This window comes from Gadus morhua, chromosome 11 (assembly GCF_902167405.1).
Source record: "Gadus morhua chromosome 11, gadMor3.0, whole genome shotgun sequence".
In the NCBI taxonomy this organism is placed as follows: Eukaryota; Metazoa; Chordata; class Actinopteri; order Gadiformes; family Gadidae; genus Gadus; species Gadus morhua.
In genome coordinates this window covers 24,800,171-24,818,237 of record NC_044058.1, presented here as the reverse complement: position 1 = coordinate 24,818,237, position 18,067 = coordinate 24,800,171, and the positions used below count along the sequence as shown (strand labels likewise).

Here is an 18,067-nt window from a genome sequence, read left to right as displayed (position 1 = left end):
AGTCTGCCTTTCAGAATCATGCGCCTAGACACCATTGTTTTTCTGACATCATTATTCAAAAACAGTTAAAATCAACAACCATGAAGTTATGGAAGGAGAATATACCACTTTATTCAATGTGGCGGCTTAAAGCTAATCCAAAACCTCAAGCTCGAAGAGCTGACCATAAATTATGGTGTGATTGTTGAAGTAACCCATGCTTTGCTAATAACAATGAACAGTGGGGTGGCTATGAGTGGACTTCTTCAGACCTAATTATGAAGATGTGGAGGCATGGCAGTGGCCCTGAAGAGCTCATCACTGATGGAATGGCACCACCTAGTGGTTTTACCATAGAAGTGAATCTCTAGAAGAGAAAAGGTACGCTGAATTTGTACCCTCGCAGTCTGTTTTAAGAACAGCAAGACCTATACTCAAAGTAGCCACTCCTGTTTGACAAAAAAAAAAAAAAAAAATGAAATGAAATGGCACAATATGCGTTTGATTTCAAACGCTTCCTACGGGAGTTTTGTACTTTGTTGATGCATAATAATAAAAAAATACTAATACTAATAATAAAAAAACATAATAATAATTATATTAATTTTTATTTTGTATACATCGGTAGTCAAGGCGGGGGCCCTATTGCAAAGGCGGCCGCCTTAACCATACAGTGCTGGGGGGAACACTGCAGACATTGAGATAAGACTGGATATTAGTCTACCCCCGCAAAAGGAAGATTGGGCCTCGATTAACAATCCCCTGTAGCGACGGCAGACAGAGTAGCATCCCATCATCCTAGAGCTGGCGTTAGTGTTAGTGTTAGTATCAAAACCGTGGGCCAACAATAGATGGCGCCATTACACTTTCTTTCGTAATCTCCAACAACTGAATTTCCATTATGCTTGGTATGCATTATAACCATGCAAAACTACAACCATGAAATCGGAATCAAACTTAAATCATGAATCTAAATCCTTCGTTTTCTTGTGTGGGATATAGATCTCTATTTTACCCAACCTCAGCGGTTCTAGTAACTAGGAAACCATTTGGGAATGGCAGGTACGATTCGACATGAATTTATGTCAAGTCATGTTGTTAACAAGTCTATAAAATATATAAAGTCTATAAAATATTTTAGGTGTTATAAATCTGTAGGTCTACATATATAGGATGGACTTCCCAGACAATCACTTTCGGCCTAAATAACGATCTTGATTGGCTCCATGTGCCAATCAAGATAAGCCGATCTAGCCTCCTCTTCCAGAAGAGTGCATGCATTAAACCTATAATCCGTCAAATTGTGGTCATTGTACCACTTTAGCACTTTACAGATGCATCATACTTAAAAGGCTACAAATGCTTCGCTGTAAAAAAGCTTATGTGCTTCCTTGAAAGACATGACTCAATCGTTGCAAGAATAGCATCCACATCCTCTACTACGACGATCTATTTTTTTCATTATTGTGTGAGAAGCATCAAGCAACAAAAGTATTCTCTTATCCTTCTAAAAATATGGGCGAGAGGAAATTCCTGTTTAGGATGGGCCGGGGTCCTCCTCGTCTCTCATATCAGAGAGGCTTTCATGGGCGGGCAGAAGAGAACTTGTTTGTAGCCCAGGAAGAGTATGGGGACCAAAAAAGGGGACTCCATGTGACAGAACAGTTGCATTCAAGAGATCATTTAACAAGTGGATAGTTTGAAGACATTTCTGAGAGTAACACCTCCATATCATTACAACAGTCACACTCTCAATTTGATGGACAACTTTATTTCTGGCGTTTGATAAAAATAATGATATTGGGTAGAATAACACTGTCCAGAATAGTAATTGGAACTCAGTCTGCACTCAGTTACCATAATTAGTCAACCATCAGGGACTACAAACTCTATACAGTTGGCATAACTGTGTGGACTAATTCTATACACAACTAAGGCTGTTGTAGCTTATTTATAACTTGCAAAACTGTCACATTGTCATCGTGCCATGGAGCCACCACTGCTCCCCTTCACCCGTGTGCGTGTCTGTGTCCGTGCGGTGTCAACCATACAAAACACATTAAAGATACAAACAGAACAGAACAAGGCTGCCTGGTGCGGGCCTGGTAGCCATGCGTTGTCCTGAGCAAACTCGGCCTACGGTTGCCGGCCTGTGTGGCGGGACAAAGGCCTCGACGTGGGCGCGGGTCGATCTCACGGCCGACACAACACACACAGGAAGGGGTTCATTGTTGTTTCCCGAAACACACAGTCAAAGTCAGGTTTATTTATATAGAGCTAGCCGTACAGGCACAGTTTGTGTCCAGAGAGCTTTGCAGGCCCAAGTTCAACCGCACACGGACACCCAAGAAATCCCCCCGGAAAGTGGGGGAAAGGTACTGCCGAGCGCGCCACGGCTGCGGAGGGGGTGCCACGCTGGGCGCCGGGGGGGGGGTTGCCCCGGGTGATGTGGGGGAGCCGCCGTGGCACCAGGTCCGCTGGCTCGTCTGTAAAATGTGGGAATTATTCATGTCCCAGGATAAGGGCAACGACTGCTCCCATCCTGCCTTTCACGAACGAGGAAGCAGGCCGTGGGGGACGGGTACCACTCCTACGCTGGAAGAAAGGGAGCGCAACACACCACTCAATCTTCTGGCTTGCATAACAGGGTGCCATGCCAGAACCAGAGGCCTAATCATCCGTCTTAATTATGACCTTGGGTGGTTTCGTTTTTCTGTTTTTTTACAGATAAAATACCTGGGTTGATAGGATGATAATGAGGATTGGGGGCAGGCATATCATCTCCCCTCAGCTATGGAAAATGAAAGTCACTTTCTAATAGCATGATTAATTGCTTGATGACGCATTTCCTTTTTTTTTTTTTTTCATTTCCTCCTTCACGAGATAAGAAGGACCTATAAATACGACTTCACCTGAGCAGAAAGGAAACAAACACAGGAAGACCACATATTTTGAAGAGTTCCATGGACCAAACGTGGAGATTCCCACACGCCTGAATAACTTGATTTGCATCGCGCCTGAAATGTTGTGACAATATGCAACTTAAAACCTCGGTCAAACATGACACGATTATTTTATGCATTCTGCGGTTCTCATTCATGTATTGGCTACAACATAGTTACATTCAGACACTAACAGAAATAACATTTGAATAGAGAATTCTAGACAAATCCTTAGAAAACCTTGGAAAAATACAATTTCAAAATCAGATTGAACTATGATATTGTCTTATTGCTGTTGATAGATATATATATATTATAATATATATATTAATTGTTACTTTTAACTAAAACTCATATCTGGAATAATAGGATAAAGCACAGAATAATGGAATAGGATGAATCCTACTTAGATTTAGAAGCAGCATCAAAGGAAGACAGACCATTCAAATGTTTCCCCCTGAGGCATAGCTACTCCAGACAACAGGAAAGACAAGAGAAACTTGTGTACATGAAGTGCTGGTGCGTGTGACAATCACAGCTTCAGACCGAATGTCACGGGGGTTGAAAGGCTAGAGGGGGGAGGTGGCAAGGTGGAGGGAGAAAAGACAACCATCTGTCAGTGTCAGGCCAACTAGGAAAGACCCAGTTGTCCTGGTGACCCAAGACTGCGTATTGTAATGCTTCCCATGCAGCCTCAAAGCATCAATGACTAGAAGAAAATCTACTCACACCAATGATGTCAACAATCAATGATCCATATTTGTGTTTAGTTTGTTATGCTGGTTTTGGTTGTCGTTTTAGGCTTGGTGAATATGATAGTCGATCAGTATTATCAAGGCCGCCAATCAGTGGGCGTGATGAACTGCAGTAAATGTGCTTTTTATACTGGCTCATGATAGGCCCAGGTAGGCCCAAGACAATGTGATTTTCTGTTTGGGGCTTACAAAGATCATAGGCCTATCATGAGCCAAGAAAAAAGGGGGCCAAGTGGCCACTTGACACCACAATTTCCCCCCCCCCATCGACAACAGCAAAATGTCGGAAAATAATTTACACATCCACATTGTAAGATCCCCTCTCAGTGGGCCTACGTAACCTCTAGGCCCAATGGCAGGTTAATGCAGGCCTGAGTATTATCAATATCATACAACGACAGTTTATAATGGTTGTAAGTATACGTTTATAGTTTCTTTCTCGTCTTCACTCTTATTGATAGAATAATAATCTTGTTTAGTGTAAATCCTGCTATTTCGTAAAAGCGAAGAAGCAGTTTGGCTTGTGCAAGGTTGTTTATACTCGTTCAAGTTAAATGCAAATAGTAATACGCAAGGTAAGGTACTGCTTTGAGCAAAGCCCCATTGACATCAAGCGTTGGTAACTTGTGTTATGACTTTAACATAGTTTAACTAATGGCATAATTCTCAACGTTTTTGTATAAATTCTACTAATTCTATCAACTATTCATATGGTTTACAGGGAACACAATACAAATATGAAAAGCAAACATAACCTTTTGTAATGAAAAACCTGAGGACAGGAAGGTTCCTCAGCCAAAGATGGCGAAATAATACAGGTAGTTATAAAGTTATGAAAGTGAATGATCTGCTACTGATGGCTGATTGTGACTAGTAGAGAAATACTCCTTTATTTAAAGTCCTTGCCAATGAAAAAACGGATTTAAGGCAATCGGATACCTAGCCAATCACAAACTGGAAGCAAGAATTTCTCGACTATCCAAGTATACCAGACTCCAATGTGGTCAGAAGCTAGTTCAAAATTAAGAAAAACAAGGGTTTTCAGGCATGTTCAATTTAAAGAAAACTGATTACAGTTTTAGTAGCGAGTTTGTAAAAACAAAAATCTGTTGGAAAAGTACTTGCGTGGGGGTCACAGGCAGATCTGGGTAGGACAGCCATTTTCCACTCCATTGAGGGCATAATGAGGTGACCATTGAGGGCCTAATGTTTTCTTTTATGTCCTTTAATTCATTCGACACCATGCCGGGACAAGGTCCACCAAGCAGTAGACATGGAGAAAACAGACACCCCACAGTGACCCACAGTCAGTTCTTATATAAACGTCTTGCTTCGAGAGAAGATTATGATGTGTGGAGCCTCCCACACAACATGGAGCATAGGCGAAAGAAATATGGATGCAATAATCACATAGTTACATTATATAACCTGGTTTCCACCAAGTAAAGAAGAACTACAAATAGGTTAACTTCATTTAATATACTATATATATATATATAATACTTTGATTTGAAATAATATATTGACTTTCGGATGCAGAGTAGAATGTGACATCAAAGATTGAAACATAATCTATGTGGTTGACTTGAAACCGGAAGGTTGCTTGTTCAATCCCCGTCTCCTCCTCGTGTGGAGGTGTCCCTGAGCAAGACACATAACCCTATCCCGAAGGATCTGGCTGTTGCCTTGCATGGTTGACTCCGCCATTGGTGGGTTGATGTGTGGCGCTTTTAATATAAGCGTCTGCTAAAGGCCCAAAATGTAATAGTAATGATAGGGTTGGTTGAGTACTTGATAAAGCCCTTTCCTAGGATTATACCATAGAAGGACTTGACTTCAACCACCTCTGTAAACAATACTGATTAGTGAGTACAGTATATGGCACTATGAATCATTCCTTCGAGTCCATCCACTAGTTTAATCAAAATGTAAGTTTAGACATGCTAGCCAGAGGGCTCTAACGTGTGTAAACACCATGATTGCTGCAGGTCCAGACGGCGTATCTTAAGACGGCAAATACTTAACACCTGCGTTCATCAACTAGCTCCAGTGTTCACCAGAATATTCAGCTTCTCCCTTGCCAAGTCTGTGGTCTCAGACTGCTTCAAACATCCACGATTGTCCCTGTGCCTAACAATAGTCCTCCAAACCTGCTTGAATGATCACCTACAGATGGGCCTCACCTCAGTGGTCATCAACTGCTTCGAGAGGCTAATCAAGGATTGCGTCACTGCCTTCCTCCCTCGTACCGCGGCCCCCGCTGCAGTTCACATATCGGCCCAACAGATCCACGGATGATGATATTGTTTCATGTTCAGCAGCACACACACACACCACACTTTCTCATCTTGACAGCCAGAAGGGGGGCGATGTGAGACAGCTGTTCATTGATTACAGGTCAGCCTTCAGCACCATAGTGCAACCGGACTTGCTGGTAAGTAAGCTGATTGAGCTGGGACTGAACAGCCTCCTGTGTGACTGGAACGTGGGCTTCCTGCTCTTCAGCCCCCCGACACTGCAGACAGGCGACCCTGAGGGATGTGTCCTCAGCCCCCTACTGTTCTCATTTTTCTTATGATCCAGCTCAACAGCTTTGCGCAGCAGAAACGGTCAAACGCTATCTTCTTGAACAAAAAATGTCCCACCAGCCCACAGCACCAGATGAACAAGAAAATAAATACCCTTAACTCCCTTTGCGAGTTCCCAAAAAGATCGCACACAGAGAAACCCAGTGCTGACATCAATAAAAGCTGAACCGACCCAACGTGCGTCACCCCCGGGCACGGAAAGCGAGAATTTAGAACAAAGCCCCCCACGCATTAACCCAGAAAGACTTTGCCGAATAACGTAAACATAATGAATCGACAGCCAGCTTCTCTCATCGGACACGCCTCCAAGATGTTATGATCCAGCTCTGAGACAACAGCAAGTGATGGAAGCACTTGTGGGGAATCCAACAAAAGAAAATAAATTTCAGTTTAACAAACATAACTCAATAACAAGATTTATCAACAAGATCATAATTCAATGTACACTACGCTTAACAGCAGATCAAAAGTGGGCTCCCAACGAGGGTGCCAGGACAAGGGGAACGTCGACTGCCAAGAAGGGACAGGATTTATGCAATCCTGGGCAGTGCTTAGCTAGCTGCCCAATGCCATAATGACCACGCAGGAACCAGGGCACTGATAGACCACGCACGGACGCGCGCGCGCACGCACGCACACGCACCCCCCCCCCCCCACCTTGGCCGTCCCACTTTAGACCCCTGATTCAGTGACATGGTTAAGGTCCATCTCAACCATCAGGACAACAGCCTCCTCATGAATGTCCCGAAAAAAACAGGAGCCGATTCTGGACTTTAACAGAGCACAACAACACAGGAGGTCCAACGCCACTGTGGATTAATGGGACTCCTGCGAAGAAGGTGAGCTGAGCAGTTATATACCTTTGGTGTCCCCATCACAGAGGATCTGACATGGTGAACATACACAGACACTTAGGTGGGAGAGGAGAGGCAGCGCTTTCACCACCTCAAGCAGCTGAAGAAATACAGACTCCTCTTTGGAGCCTCCAGTCCCCTCCCTGTAGGACCGTCCTACACCAGGAGGCCCAGAACCAGATCCAGTGGGATCATGAAGGATCCTCCCCAACCCAGAGAGACTGAGACAGAGCTTCCTTCCCCAGGCCATCAGGACTGTGAACATTGATCTCCACAGGGGCCCAACCAAGCTCACACTGCATCTCGCACTGCCACAGACACCCTGCCACGCACACACTGCCACACCCACGCACACGTTGCCACGCACACGTTGCCACGCACACGTTGCCACGCACACACTGTTATGCACACGCTGCCACACACACGCTGCCACACGCACGCTGCCACACAAACACACTTTCCTGTTTGCCTTTGTGTTTTGTGGGTTGTTTATTTCTTCCCATTTCTCATTGTGATTGTGATTTGCACGTCGGCACCAGTGCTGTCACATGTATGCTCTGCCTGAATTGCGTAGATATTTTTTTGAATTAAAATACGTTAACTAGTTTACATTTAAATATAAATCGAAAATGCTGCGCTTTCTTGGTTTCTCAATAGTGTTGCAAAAGTAAAAAGCTGTTCCAATGACCTTTGTCAAGCGGAAATTCAGTTGAATGTGTGACCTATCACTAGTTAAAGTTATAGATTTACTAGCAGAAATAATTTAAAAACCACATTCCTATTCAGTTTACACACACTCTGATTTAACCATAATGGAAAAAATGTATCGCGGCAAGGGGCAAACCTTTAGTAATCTTTCGCTTTATGAGTCTACTTTATTATTTCTGTATTCAAAATCCCTAGCATTTATATATCATAAACTGGAGTCTTCACAGATGCCTGATTTAGTCCTCAAAATGAACGACTTCAGTCTAGCGTAATGTTGTCTTCCTCACAGACAATTGTCAAACACCTGCAGGCTGTATGCTTCACGGAAATAATTTGGCTTGAATAAGACATTGGATGAAGCTTTCACATGTACTTGATTTGACTTTCCAACTAATCTTTGATCAAATATTCTTTGAGAAAAGGGTAATCTAATTAGGTCAGGAATCAGCAATCAAATCTGGAACCCTTGAGGCGGTTTGTATAGTTACACCGTTGGGACAATTCAGTTATGTAATCTGGCATGACATGATCGGGATATCATGACTTTTTATATATTTTTTATATATTTTTGCATGTCAAAATAAATGCATAAAATGTATATTTATTTTTCATTTGGGCACAAAATGCATATAAAAAAACAGTTTCCTGAAACAGCAGCATAGATTAAAGCCCAAAAAAACACAAACAATGATTGCAACACCACCAGTGGCAAAAATAATCACAGGTTTAGCTGACCCTGTTCTCCCTGCATCGCCTCATTTAAAAAATAATAATAAACGTGCTTGTTGCTAGGTACCATAGTCTCCTTTCTGGACAAATATATGAACTCCTCTTTTTTTTCAATCATTGTCTATTTGTAATTTGCAGCCCTGACCCCCTTTGCTCCACCTTAAAGTTGTGTAAGACTCCCCCTCACTCAGCAGCAAGCACTCTCCCCATTCACCGACAACAGAGCAGCGGCTCCTCCAAACACACACACACACACACACACACACACACACACACACACACACACACACACACACACACACACACACACACACACACACACACACACACACACACACACACACACACACACACACACACACACAAGCAAGCAAGCACGCTCGGACGCTTCACAACAGAGCGGCCGTTGGACCGCGACGTCACCACCAGCCACCATTCGCCTCAACATCACAACACCTGACACACTCCCTCGGACGAACGGTAGGAAAGACGGTCCGCTTACCGTGTAGAACCCAATCCTGCATAACGCCAGGGCGAGCTGCGTGTGCTCCGACATTGTGCTCGGCAACAAGCGTTACCCCCGGCAACACGCACGCCAAGAGCGAGCCCCTTGAGTAATTGAATGTGAGGAGAAGGAGGATCAGGAGCGGTGAAGCGCGACGATTGCCAGTCAACAACATGAGAATAGGCTACGGCCAGCTCCACGGTTTAGTAGCCGCTGGCCAAAGACTGGTCCCTTTACCCTCACCGGAAGAGGTCAGGAGGAGTAGGCTCCTCTTTGGGCGGGATTTCTTCTCACATTCATTCATAAAAATAAAGAAAAGCCCTCCTCTTACTCGGGAGGGATCTCACAGGCTCAGCCCAGGGTAGAGATTAGGTTGTCGGAATCTCTCCCCGTGCAGATTCAAGAAGTCTGTGATAAGGCACCGGAATTAGACTGCAAATTGGATTAGCCACAACTACCCACCCAGCAGGCTATATGTTTGTTGACAGACCCATTTATGGGAGGACACACACACACACACACACACACACACACACACACACACACACACACACACACACACACACACACACACACACACACACACACACACACACACACACACACACACACACACACACACACACACACACGATGACTCATCCCATCCAGCCTGCAGAAATGGAAAAGTGATGTTGATATTATGTATTCCATTTCCACAGCGAAGAGTAGCGTCCATTTGCAACAGGTGCATTATCCATGGACATGGAGGGAGCAGTACAAAGCACCATTAGGCTGTCTTTAATGTACCGTGCTCATTAAAGGATACCATCTCCTGCTATGTGGACACGGTCCTAATGACCTCAAACTGTCTAGGTAGGGAACCATTTGATATACTGTTCAGAGTATGTCACACAGTCATTGGCCATACGCCTCTCAAAGAGGGGGTTAGGCTGGAAAAAAAAGACTGCCCTAAAAGAGCCGTCTTATAATGGGTCAGGTTCACACTCTGAAAGTAAATCTTCCCTTCAGATCTACCATCGGAGCCCGCTGGATACTTTTGATGAATCACCAATACACATTGATAGAACCGGAATGAGAGTTACAATGGCAAACCAAACGGCCCGGGACTGCATCTTATTTGCAGTTATGAATATAATCATTTTACTAACTACTTCAACTATCACCTCGCTGGCTAATCACAGAATGTTTTGTGTAATCGGTGTGTACTAATGGGCTTGAAATGTTCATTAAGGATGTCTCCTTTTTAGGATAGAAGGAATACATTAAGTCATTTTTTTTTTTGATCGAAGGAGTTGGATTAAAAAAACGTATGTAAATCAACGTCCTTGTAAATCAAGGAAAACATTGATTTACCCTCATTGTTTCAAGTTTAACTGTGTTAGGTCAGATTACCTACGTAGGGAGCGACAGATATCTTCTGATCCTCATATGACCAGAGGGTTATATCAGGCACGGTGGCCCAAATCTTGTTTCCCATGGCAACTATGTAACCGTCACTGTCCAAAGCACATCCTTGCAGAGAACTGAGGATATAAGAAACCCTTTTTAGGGATTGATGCTCTGCTTAGATTATCGTTATGTGGCTGGAATACTCAGATTAAATAGTTTAAATATTAAATATCTCTGAAGGCAAAATTATTGCTTGTATAAAAGATGAATATGAATGCTTTGCTGCTGGATTTCAATCGCAGTTGATTTAGGGAATGCATTCACAACGCCAGTGTTTTGGACTCAATAAATGCAGAAATGCACACTAATGTTCAATAGAAGTGAAATAGATAAAGACAACAGATGATAAAGGTGTATGTTCCACTTGTTTCATGACCCTGTGTATTTTTGATGATAACTAAGGAATGTTGGGTAAGGAAATGAGGAAAGCCAACAACAAATTGCATCTGATGAACAGGAGGAGTTAATCAAATAAATAAAGAGCTACTATTAATTTGTGGTTTAAATTACAAATGATTTATCCATAAAATATGCAAGGCAAGGCAAGGCAAGGCAACTTTATTTGTATAGCACTTTTCATACACAAAGGGCCAAATGCAGGCCATTCTTTATTTATTTCTGACCATACCTAAATATTGGAAGGACATAGTGGCCACCTCTAGTTTCTTCTGCTCTCCTTCTGCTCCATTATTTTTTTGCAGAGGAAATATAAAAGAATATAACATTAGAAAAAGCGTGAGAACAACGCTGTAACCTTGTTGTGCTTTCTGTTGAACTGAGCTTTGTACCACACCCCGAGGGGGTCAGATTGGGTCTCAGTCCAACAACACACAATAAGGTTCATGTAACCCATTTTATCCAAACACAGCGATTACTGCCAGGGAAAAAACACTCCCTGCTATTCCAGACCACATCTCACTTTGTTCAGCCTCTGCGACACAAAATAGTGCTCATCAATTCTTCCAAACTATTAAGCTCCTGACCTGTACCGAAATGCATTCACTGTTGTTCAGTTTTACCAATTTTGTCCAACATAGCAAGACCAACAGAGAAATGATTGAAAGTGTATCTAAACAAGTGCTTGTCACAAGGTTAAATCATATTATCCATGTAGCAGTGTTTCCCACAGAAATTTTGGAGACTATGGGGGGGGAGGGGGGGGAGTATGGAGCGATTGTTGAGGGGGGGGGGGGGGGGGGGGGGGGGGGTATGTGGCGATTTATTTTTCCCAATGAGAGCGACACGAACTTCGTCTGAGCAAAAAAAAAAAAAAAAAAATTATAATATAATAATAATAATTCATGTGCACGCAGAGACTATGGCGGCCAAAATTAGACTATGGCGGGGCGCCATAGTCTCGTCAATGTGTGGGAAACACTGTAGGCATATGACCCCCGTCATATTTATACATGTGCCGAAAATCACAGCTTATCTTCAAATCAAGGGGTACCGTAGATGTTTACTGTTTCACCAGAACACTACTTCACCGGGATCCTGTGGGGGTACATGATTTTGGGAATCTAGTGGGCAAACTGGAGAAGCCTCCACTGATGTATGTGACACACACACACACACACACACACACACACACACACACACACACACACACACACACACACACACACACACACACACACACACACACACACACACACACACACACACACACAAATGTATGTGTTACACATATACACACACACATAAATATATGTATGTGTTACACATACACAACACATATATAATATAGCTATGTTTGAATTAGTGTATAACCCCAGGGAAACGGTTGTGTTTTCGTTACCTTTGAATAGGCCCAAAGGGAGCAGTTCCTCTTCCACAGTGCTACTACAGTAGCCAAGACTAGACTCGGCTCCAAAGAGTATGCAATTTTAATTAACAAGGATAATCACCATCTCACTTGTAAGCTATAGTTGTATTTATAGTTTTAGTTGACACATAGTTGTACAGGGTATATAACTGGATAGAATTTAGAGATCTGTTAAGGAATCTCTTCCCTTGACTCTCGGATGCTGCCGTCAACGCTAACATAATTTAGGAGGGGGGAGGGGGTGTTCAGTCGGTTGCAGTCTGCAACCTCAACACTAGATGCCACTTAGGCCCAATCCCATTCCTACCCCTTACCCCTTCCCCTTACCCCTCCCCCTTGCTTTGAAGGGTACCGTAAGGGGAAGGGGTAAGGGGTAGAAATGGGATTGGGCCTTAGGCCCAATCCCATTTCTACCCCTTACGCCTTCCCCTTACGCCTTCCCCTTACCCCTTCAAAACAAGGGGGAGGGGTAAGGGGAAGGGGTAAGGGGTAGAAATGGGATTGGACCTTAATCTTACACACTCCCCTGGCCATCACCGCCGGAGTCGCTGGTTGCAGCCCTGATTACAACGCAAATCCTTCAGAGGGCTTTTAATGGGCCTATCCCACAAATGTTATGTAACCTAGAGAGTGTCAGATGAGGGGAAAAGCACACACTCGCTGTTTAACCATCTCGCTCAAAGTAACCACATATTTACCGCCGGTGACATCAACCAAACCATTCCACACCCCGTGTATATGGAACTCAAAATAGTTCAATCTGTATGACCCTGTGTCATCAGGTCGTATGACACAGGGTCGAGAACTTGCCTGTTCTCGGTTTTGAGCTTTAAGCTTAACAAAATCAGGTATACCACTGTTTGATAGGATGGCCACGCACAGACACCCCTTAGGCAATCAACCGAAGATGCTAACTGAAGAGCCATCAACACTCTCCACAGACTCACAAGAATTACACAAATCAATCGGTTAGGAAACCAGGAAAACACCCGAGACTCAGAAATGCTGTGTGCAGCTTGAACCTGTAAACCCTGGGGTTGGGGGCCAGATTCCTGCCAGGAATGGAATGGGTATATTTTGGCTTGCCTTAACCCAGGTCAAATCCCTTCCCATGGCCTCAGCTTATTGAAAGCTTATTGGTTGGATTTAATACAATTGGAATTACAAACATGTCTTGACTGTTGAAAACTAAAATTGCAATTGTACACCATTATATTATGATTGTAGCATGGGTATATATTTAATTAGGAATACATGGATTTTAGGCAGATGAAAAAAAAAAAGAAAAGCTTTGTGTCCAATGGTTGGACATTGAAAGTCCAACCCCTTGCCAGACACAACTGCCCCAAATTGCATTACCATCCTCGAAGATAACATATTGTAAACCACTACCAGCCACCGTAGGCCTAGGCCCCATCTCCTTCTTGGCTTTCGACAGACCTTTTCCCTACAGCATCAAAAATCACAGTTACATTTTATACCACTTTACAAGTTTACTGTGTCAGTGAACGTCCACCTTAAGTTTCACTACATTAGCAGCACTTTGTCTACATTGTCATTTGGGTCAAAAAGGGTCACTCCATTTTATGTCATGTTGACAAGAGCTGTGTGATCCTGCACTGACATTGGAAGGAAAGACAAGAGACAAAGGATAACTTGGGGACGTTTCAACCTTTATCCAAATTTCCAATCATTTCGGGTTATCTTGCAGCCGCTAACGGGGTAAAATTGCTGAAGACCTTGTGCTCCATACTGGACCAACTATAATTGTTCACCGCATTACGACTTAATTTTTGCAACCAAAATGATAAGAAAATTGGGTCTTATTAAAGTTATCCTTAATGACTTGAGGTTGGGCAATTATTGAACCGGCAAAGCAAACCAATTTGATTATGCATGTTTAATAAGCATAAGGAATATTAACCAATCAATTTTTTAAAAAAGAAAGAGCAGACATAACCTTCTATTTCAATATAATTTTTTTTTACGATAAAATAGATTAGAAGTAATAAATAAATTCATAAATGATTTCCAGCAGTGCTGGAAACCCGACACAGGATTTGTTTCGATCCTTCAATTAATTGGATCTAACTCATAACAAAACAAGGCAGGTTACCAGATTTACAGCCAATTACGGTAACGTAACAGAAGCAGGTTGAATGGACAGGTGTGATAAACCCATAGGCCAAATCCAACCATAAAATTTGACAAGGACCGACGAATTTAAAAATAATGGATATTAAACAGATTCACCTCCATAAAAAGTTCGAAAGCTGGGCACTATAAGTACCCATAGGTGTCTAGACCCTTTCCTGTCGACATTGTTTCTATTTGTTTACATTGATAATTTCTTTCCCTTTCCCATGATAAATATGGAATGGAATTCCTCTGTCTTAAGCCTGTTTCATATATTTGATTCAGATTATACTGCACATAATAGGGCCCTCTGAGCAACAATTATACTAGTCGACTTACATGGGGACATCCAGTCCACATAACTGACTGTGGCTAAGACAGGAGCAGAAGCTAGGACCTGATCTGAAATTCAAACAACTGATGCAAACATACCATGACACCTCAACCAGCTGTGATGGTACACAGTCATCAAAAAGTTGTACATATTATGCTTGTCAGCATTTTTTTACATTTCAAGCCGCTATTGACTTGAACGAGCATGTATTCCCTTTCGCTCACGTAATTACACACATTTTAAGCTTCCATCCACACTAACGTTTGCGCGCACACACACACACACACACACACACACACACACACACACACACACACACACACACACACACACACACACACACACACACACACACACACACACACACACACCAGAGTGCATTGGAAAGAAAAGCAGAATGGAGAATCTAAAGCAGGATGGTGTCAGACTAAATGTAATTTGCATTGATTTCCTACTTAGGATTCGGTTCAGTGGAACAGAATGGAAGACTCATCTGTGGCGTATATTATTGTCTGCCCTCATCGAGGGATGGTTATTATCACTGAATCGAGGCCATCCTGATTTGCAGTCCACATAGCAAGGGTTTTTCTTCATGTATTTGACGAATTAATGTTTTATCAAAGCACACTGAAAAGATTAGGCAGATGTTATGCGATTAAGGCTTCTCCTCCTTTGGTCAGTTAGCAGACTCTTTCGGTGTTTGTGCATTGTATTAGAAACAAAATGTTATGCACAGCACATGTGTGGCTACAAGTGCTTATATGATACAGGTTGGTGTAGGCCTACATACAAGAGCTACAATGGGAAAGACATGGGCTATACCACACTTTACATAAAATGAACCATGCCACAGTCAGCAACCTAGCATAAAGGCCCACTACAGGTAATCAGCACACAAGTGAATGTTTGGCAGAGTGTCAACTACTTTCCCTATGGCCTTTTCCTCTCCCACTGCTTACTGAACACAACATTTATACTCGGGCGTTGTCAATCCATACGCCTCTATTTATGGAGGGCTCATCTGTGAAGTATATTACTGTCTGTCCTCATCGTTGGATGGTTGTTATCACGGAATCAAGCTGAGGCCATCACGATTTGGATTCAACATTGCACGCGTTTATCTTCCTTCATTAGATAAAGAAAAGTTGTATGGCACACTAAAAAGACTAGGCAGATGCTGTGGGAGGAACACAGCATTAAGGCTTATGCTCATGGATCTCTTCAGGTAGGCTGCGGCACCAGGGATCGAAACATACCCTGAACCATTGGGTAGGGAGTTACGTCACCCTTACCACTACTCGATCCTGCCCTGACCAAGTGGTGAGGGCTCCAGCCACCGGCTTAAACATCTTATGGAGATCTCTGGTACATGCTGTACATGTTGTCTGTTTGTGTAATTAAGTAAGGCGGCTGCATCATAGCAAAAGCTGGCACCAGAGCTGAAGGCCTATCTCAGTACAGCAAATGGGTTTTTCTTTATCACCCTTTATCGCATAGCAGTAAAACAGCATCAATACACAACGGCAAATGGCACTGAACCAGCAAGCTGCTTGCTGCTTTCAGTCAAATGTGATGGTATAAGGTTTTTATAAAACAGGCAGCATGAGGAGGCATGGCTGAGTAAATACGGTTAAAGTAATGTTTCTTGAAATATTACTGATTTGGCTTTGGATAGAGAATATTTGGAGCCTGTAATGTGGGCCATGTCTCTCCAGGAGGCAAGTCTAGAGCCTGTTGAGCTGCTGACCCCTGGGACCAGAGCAAGCGCTAAACTCTCTGACAGGACAGCTGTGCTCCGGTGACACAGTGGGCCGGATCTTCAGAAAAGCTTTTATCCGTCAACCGTGAGCATTTTATATTTGTTATGGGAGATGAATGTTGCTAATGTCTGAGAAGATGGTCAATTCCATTAGGTGTACATGTGTTAGGACTTCTAAAAAGGTTTTCAATTTTTATTAGAGGAACATCAATCAAATTTGTAATGATGTGTTACTACGGCTCAGTAATTACTTACTAGGTACTACAATTTACATTGAAGACTAGCTGATAAAACTGGATTGACAAATTCCTGCGAATACATTGTATTATCTACCAACTCCCTGGGAAAGCATATTGCTGTAACTTCCTTTCTATTATTGTACTGTATAGCTGAATCCATCCCTTAGGTATGGACAATGGCCCAAACCCGTAATCAGCCATAGCCTGCCCAGAACCCACGATACTGGGAGTTGTAAATCTGCTGGCAGTGCCACTGACAAACAAAGCCAAGACAGATGTTGTAATGCCACATGCATTGCCCTTCTTTGATGGCTAATTCATCCCTCGAACTCAACTGAATGGGGTCATCTTTTCTCAAGGTAGCCCAACTATTGGACATAGTGTAACTAGCTTCAGGAGCAACTAGCCTCACCTCAGCAAATATCAGCAACTCTCTTACATATTTAGAATAGTCATTTGCAAAACTCAAGAGTCATCACGAAGATACTCGATCGGCCAACACCTACATTGAAGATAGCAAGACCACATTGCCACATGTTGTCATAATAGGAAAGAGGAGGTTTTGTAACACGAATGTTGCCTTGTATACCTGGCTGGTATCCACACCTGAATGACATTCTGCTGGAAGATCCCTACAGGCAACAGAGGTGACGACAAAGCAGATCTCCCATCGGAATCGCAACGGCAATGCAAGGCGAAAATATTACTTACCAGATAATCCATGTATTTAGGTCCAGTTGCAGCTCCACTGATTAGTTTCCAATAATTCCGATAGTTTGCTTTGGCAAGTGCAATTGTAATAGATGTAAGCACACGACGCTTTGTATTCCCCGCCTTTCGAGGAGCAGAACAACAATAAAATCAGCTTTAGGTTAAGATTAGAAATAGAAGCCGTCGCTTTCTGCTAAACTATACATCCGGCTAATGGTACAGCACCCAAACTACGTGCTGAATAACGGCAATAACGACTGGTTAGTTGTTTTTTTGTGAATAAAGACCCTCTCGCCCACCGGCTGAGTTCTAGTTTTATCACACAACATCAGTGAGTGTTTGGTTGAGGAAACTATGAAGACTACAACGCTACGTCATTCAGAACGTACTAGCGCGTAGCGTGGTCACATGACCAAACACATGGTCCCTATTTTCATTCTGTAAAGGGGACGCTGCATGTATCGTTAACCTGTCTATATCTAAAGTCATAGGTTGTGCTTTTTGACTCAATGTATGAAAGATGGAATTTAAAATAATTGTATAATATTTTT

At 42.9% G+C, this 18,067-nt stretch overlaps 1 protein-coding gene across 2 annotated transcripts in view; it reads right to left on the bottom strand.

Moving 5' to 3' along the window:
* LOC115554099 (ADP-ribosylation factor-like protein 15) overlaps positions 1-17,887 on the bottom strand; it is an 88,997-nt gene extending 71,110 nt beyond the window's left edge. The window contains exon 1 of one of the 2 annotated variants that reach the window (XM_030370715.1): positions 17,517-17,887. In XM_030370715.1, the coding sequence (XP_030226575.1) occupies positions 17,517-17,528 (12 nt within the window). In that variant the 5' untranslated portion in view covers positions 17,529-17,887. Of the gene's footprint in view, positions 1-9,057; positions 10,157-17,516 lie in introns of those variants that run through there. The other variant, XM_030370714.1, reaches the window with a different exon arrangement.
* Between the last annotated feature and the right edge of the window lie 180 nt (positions 17,888-18,067).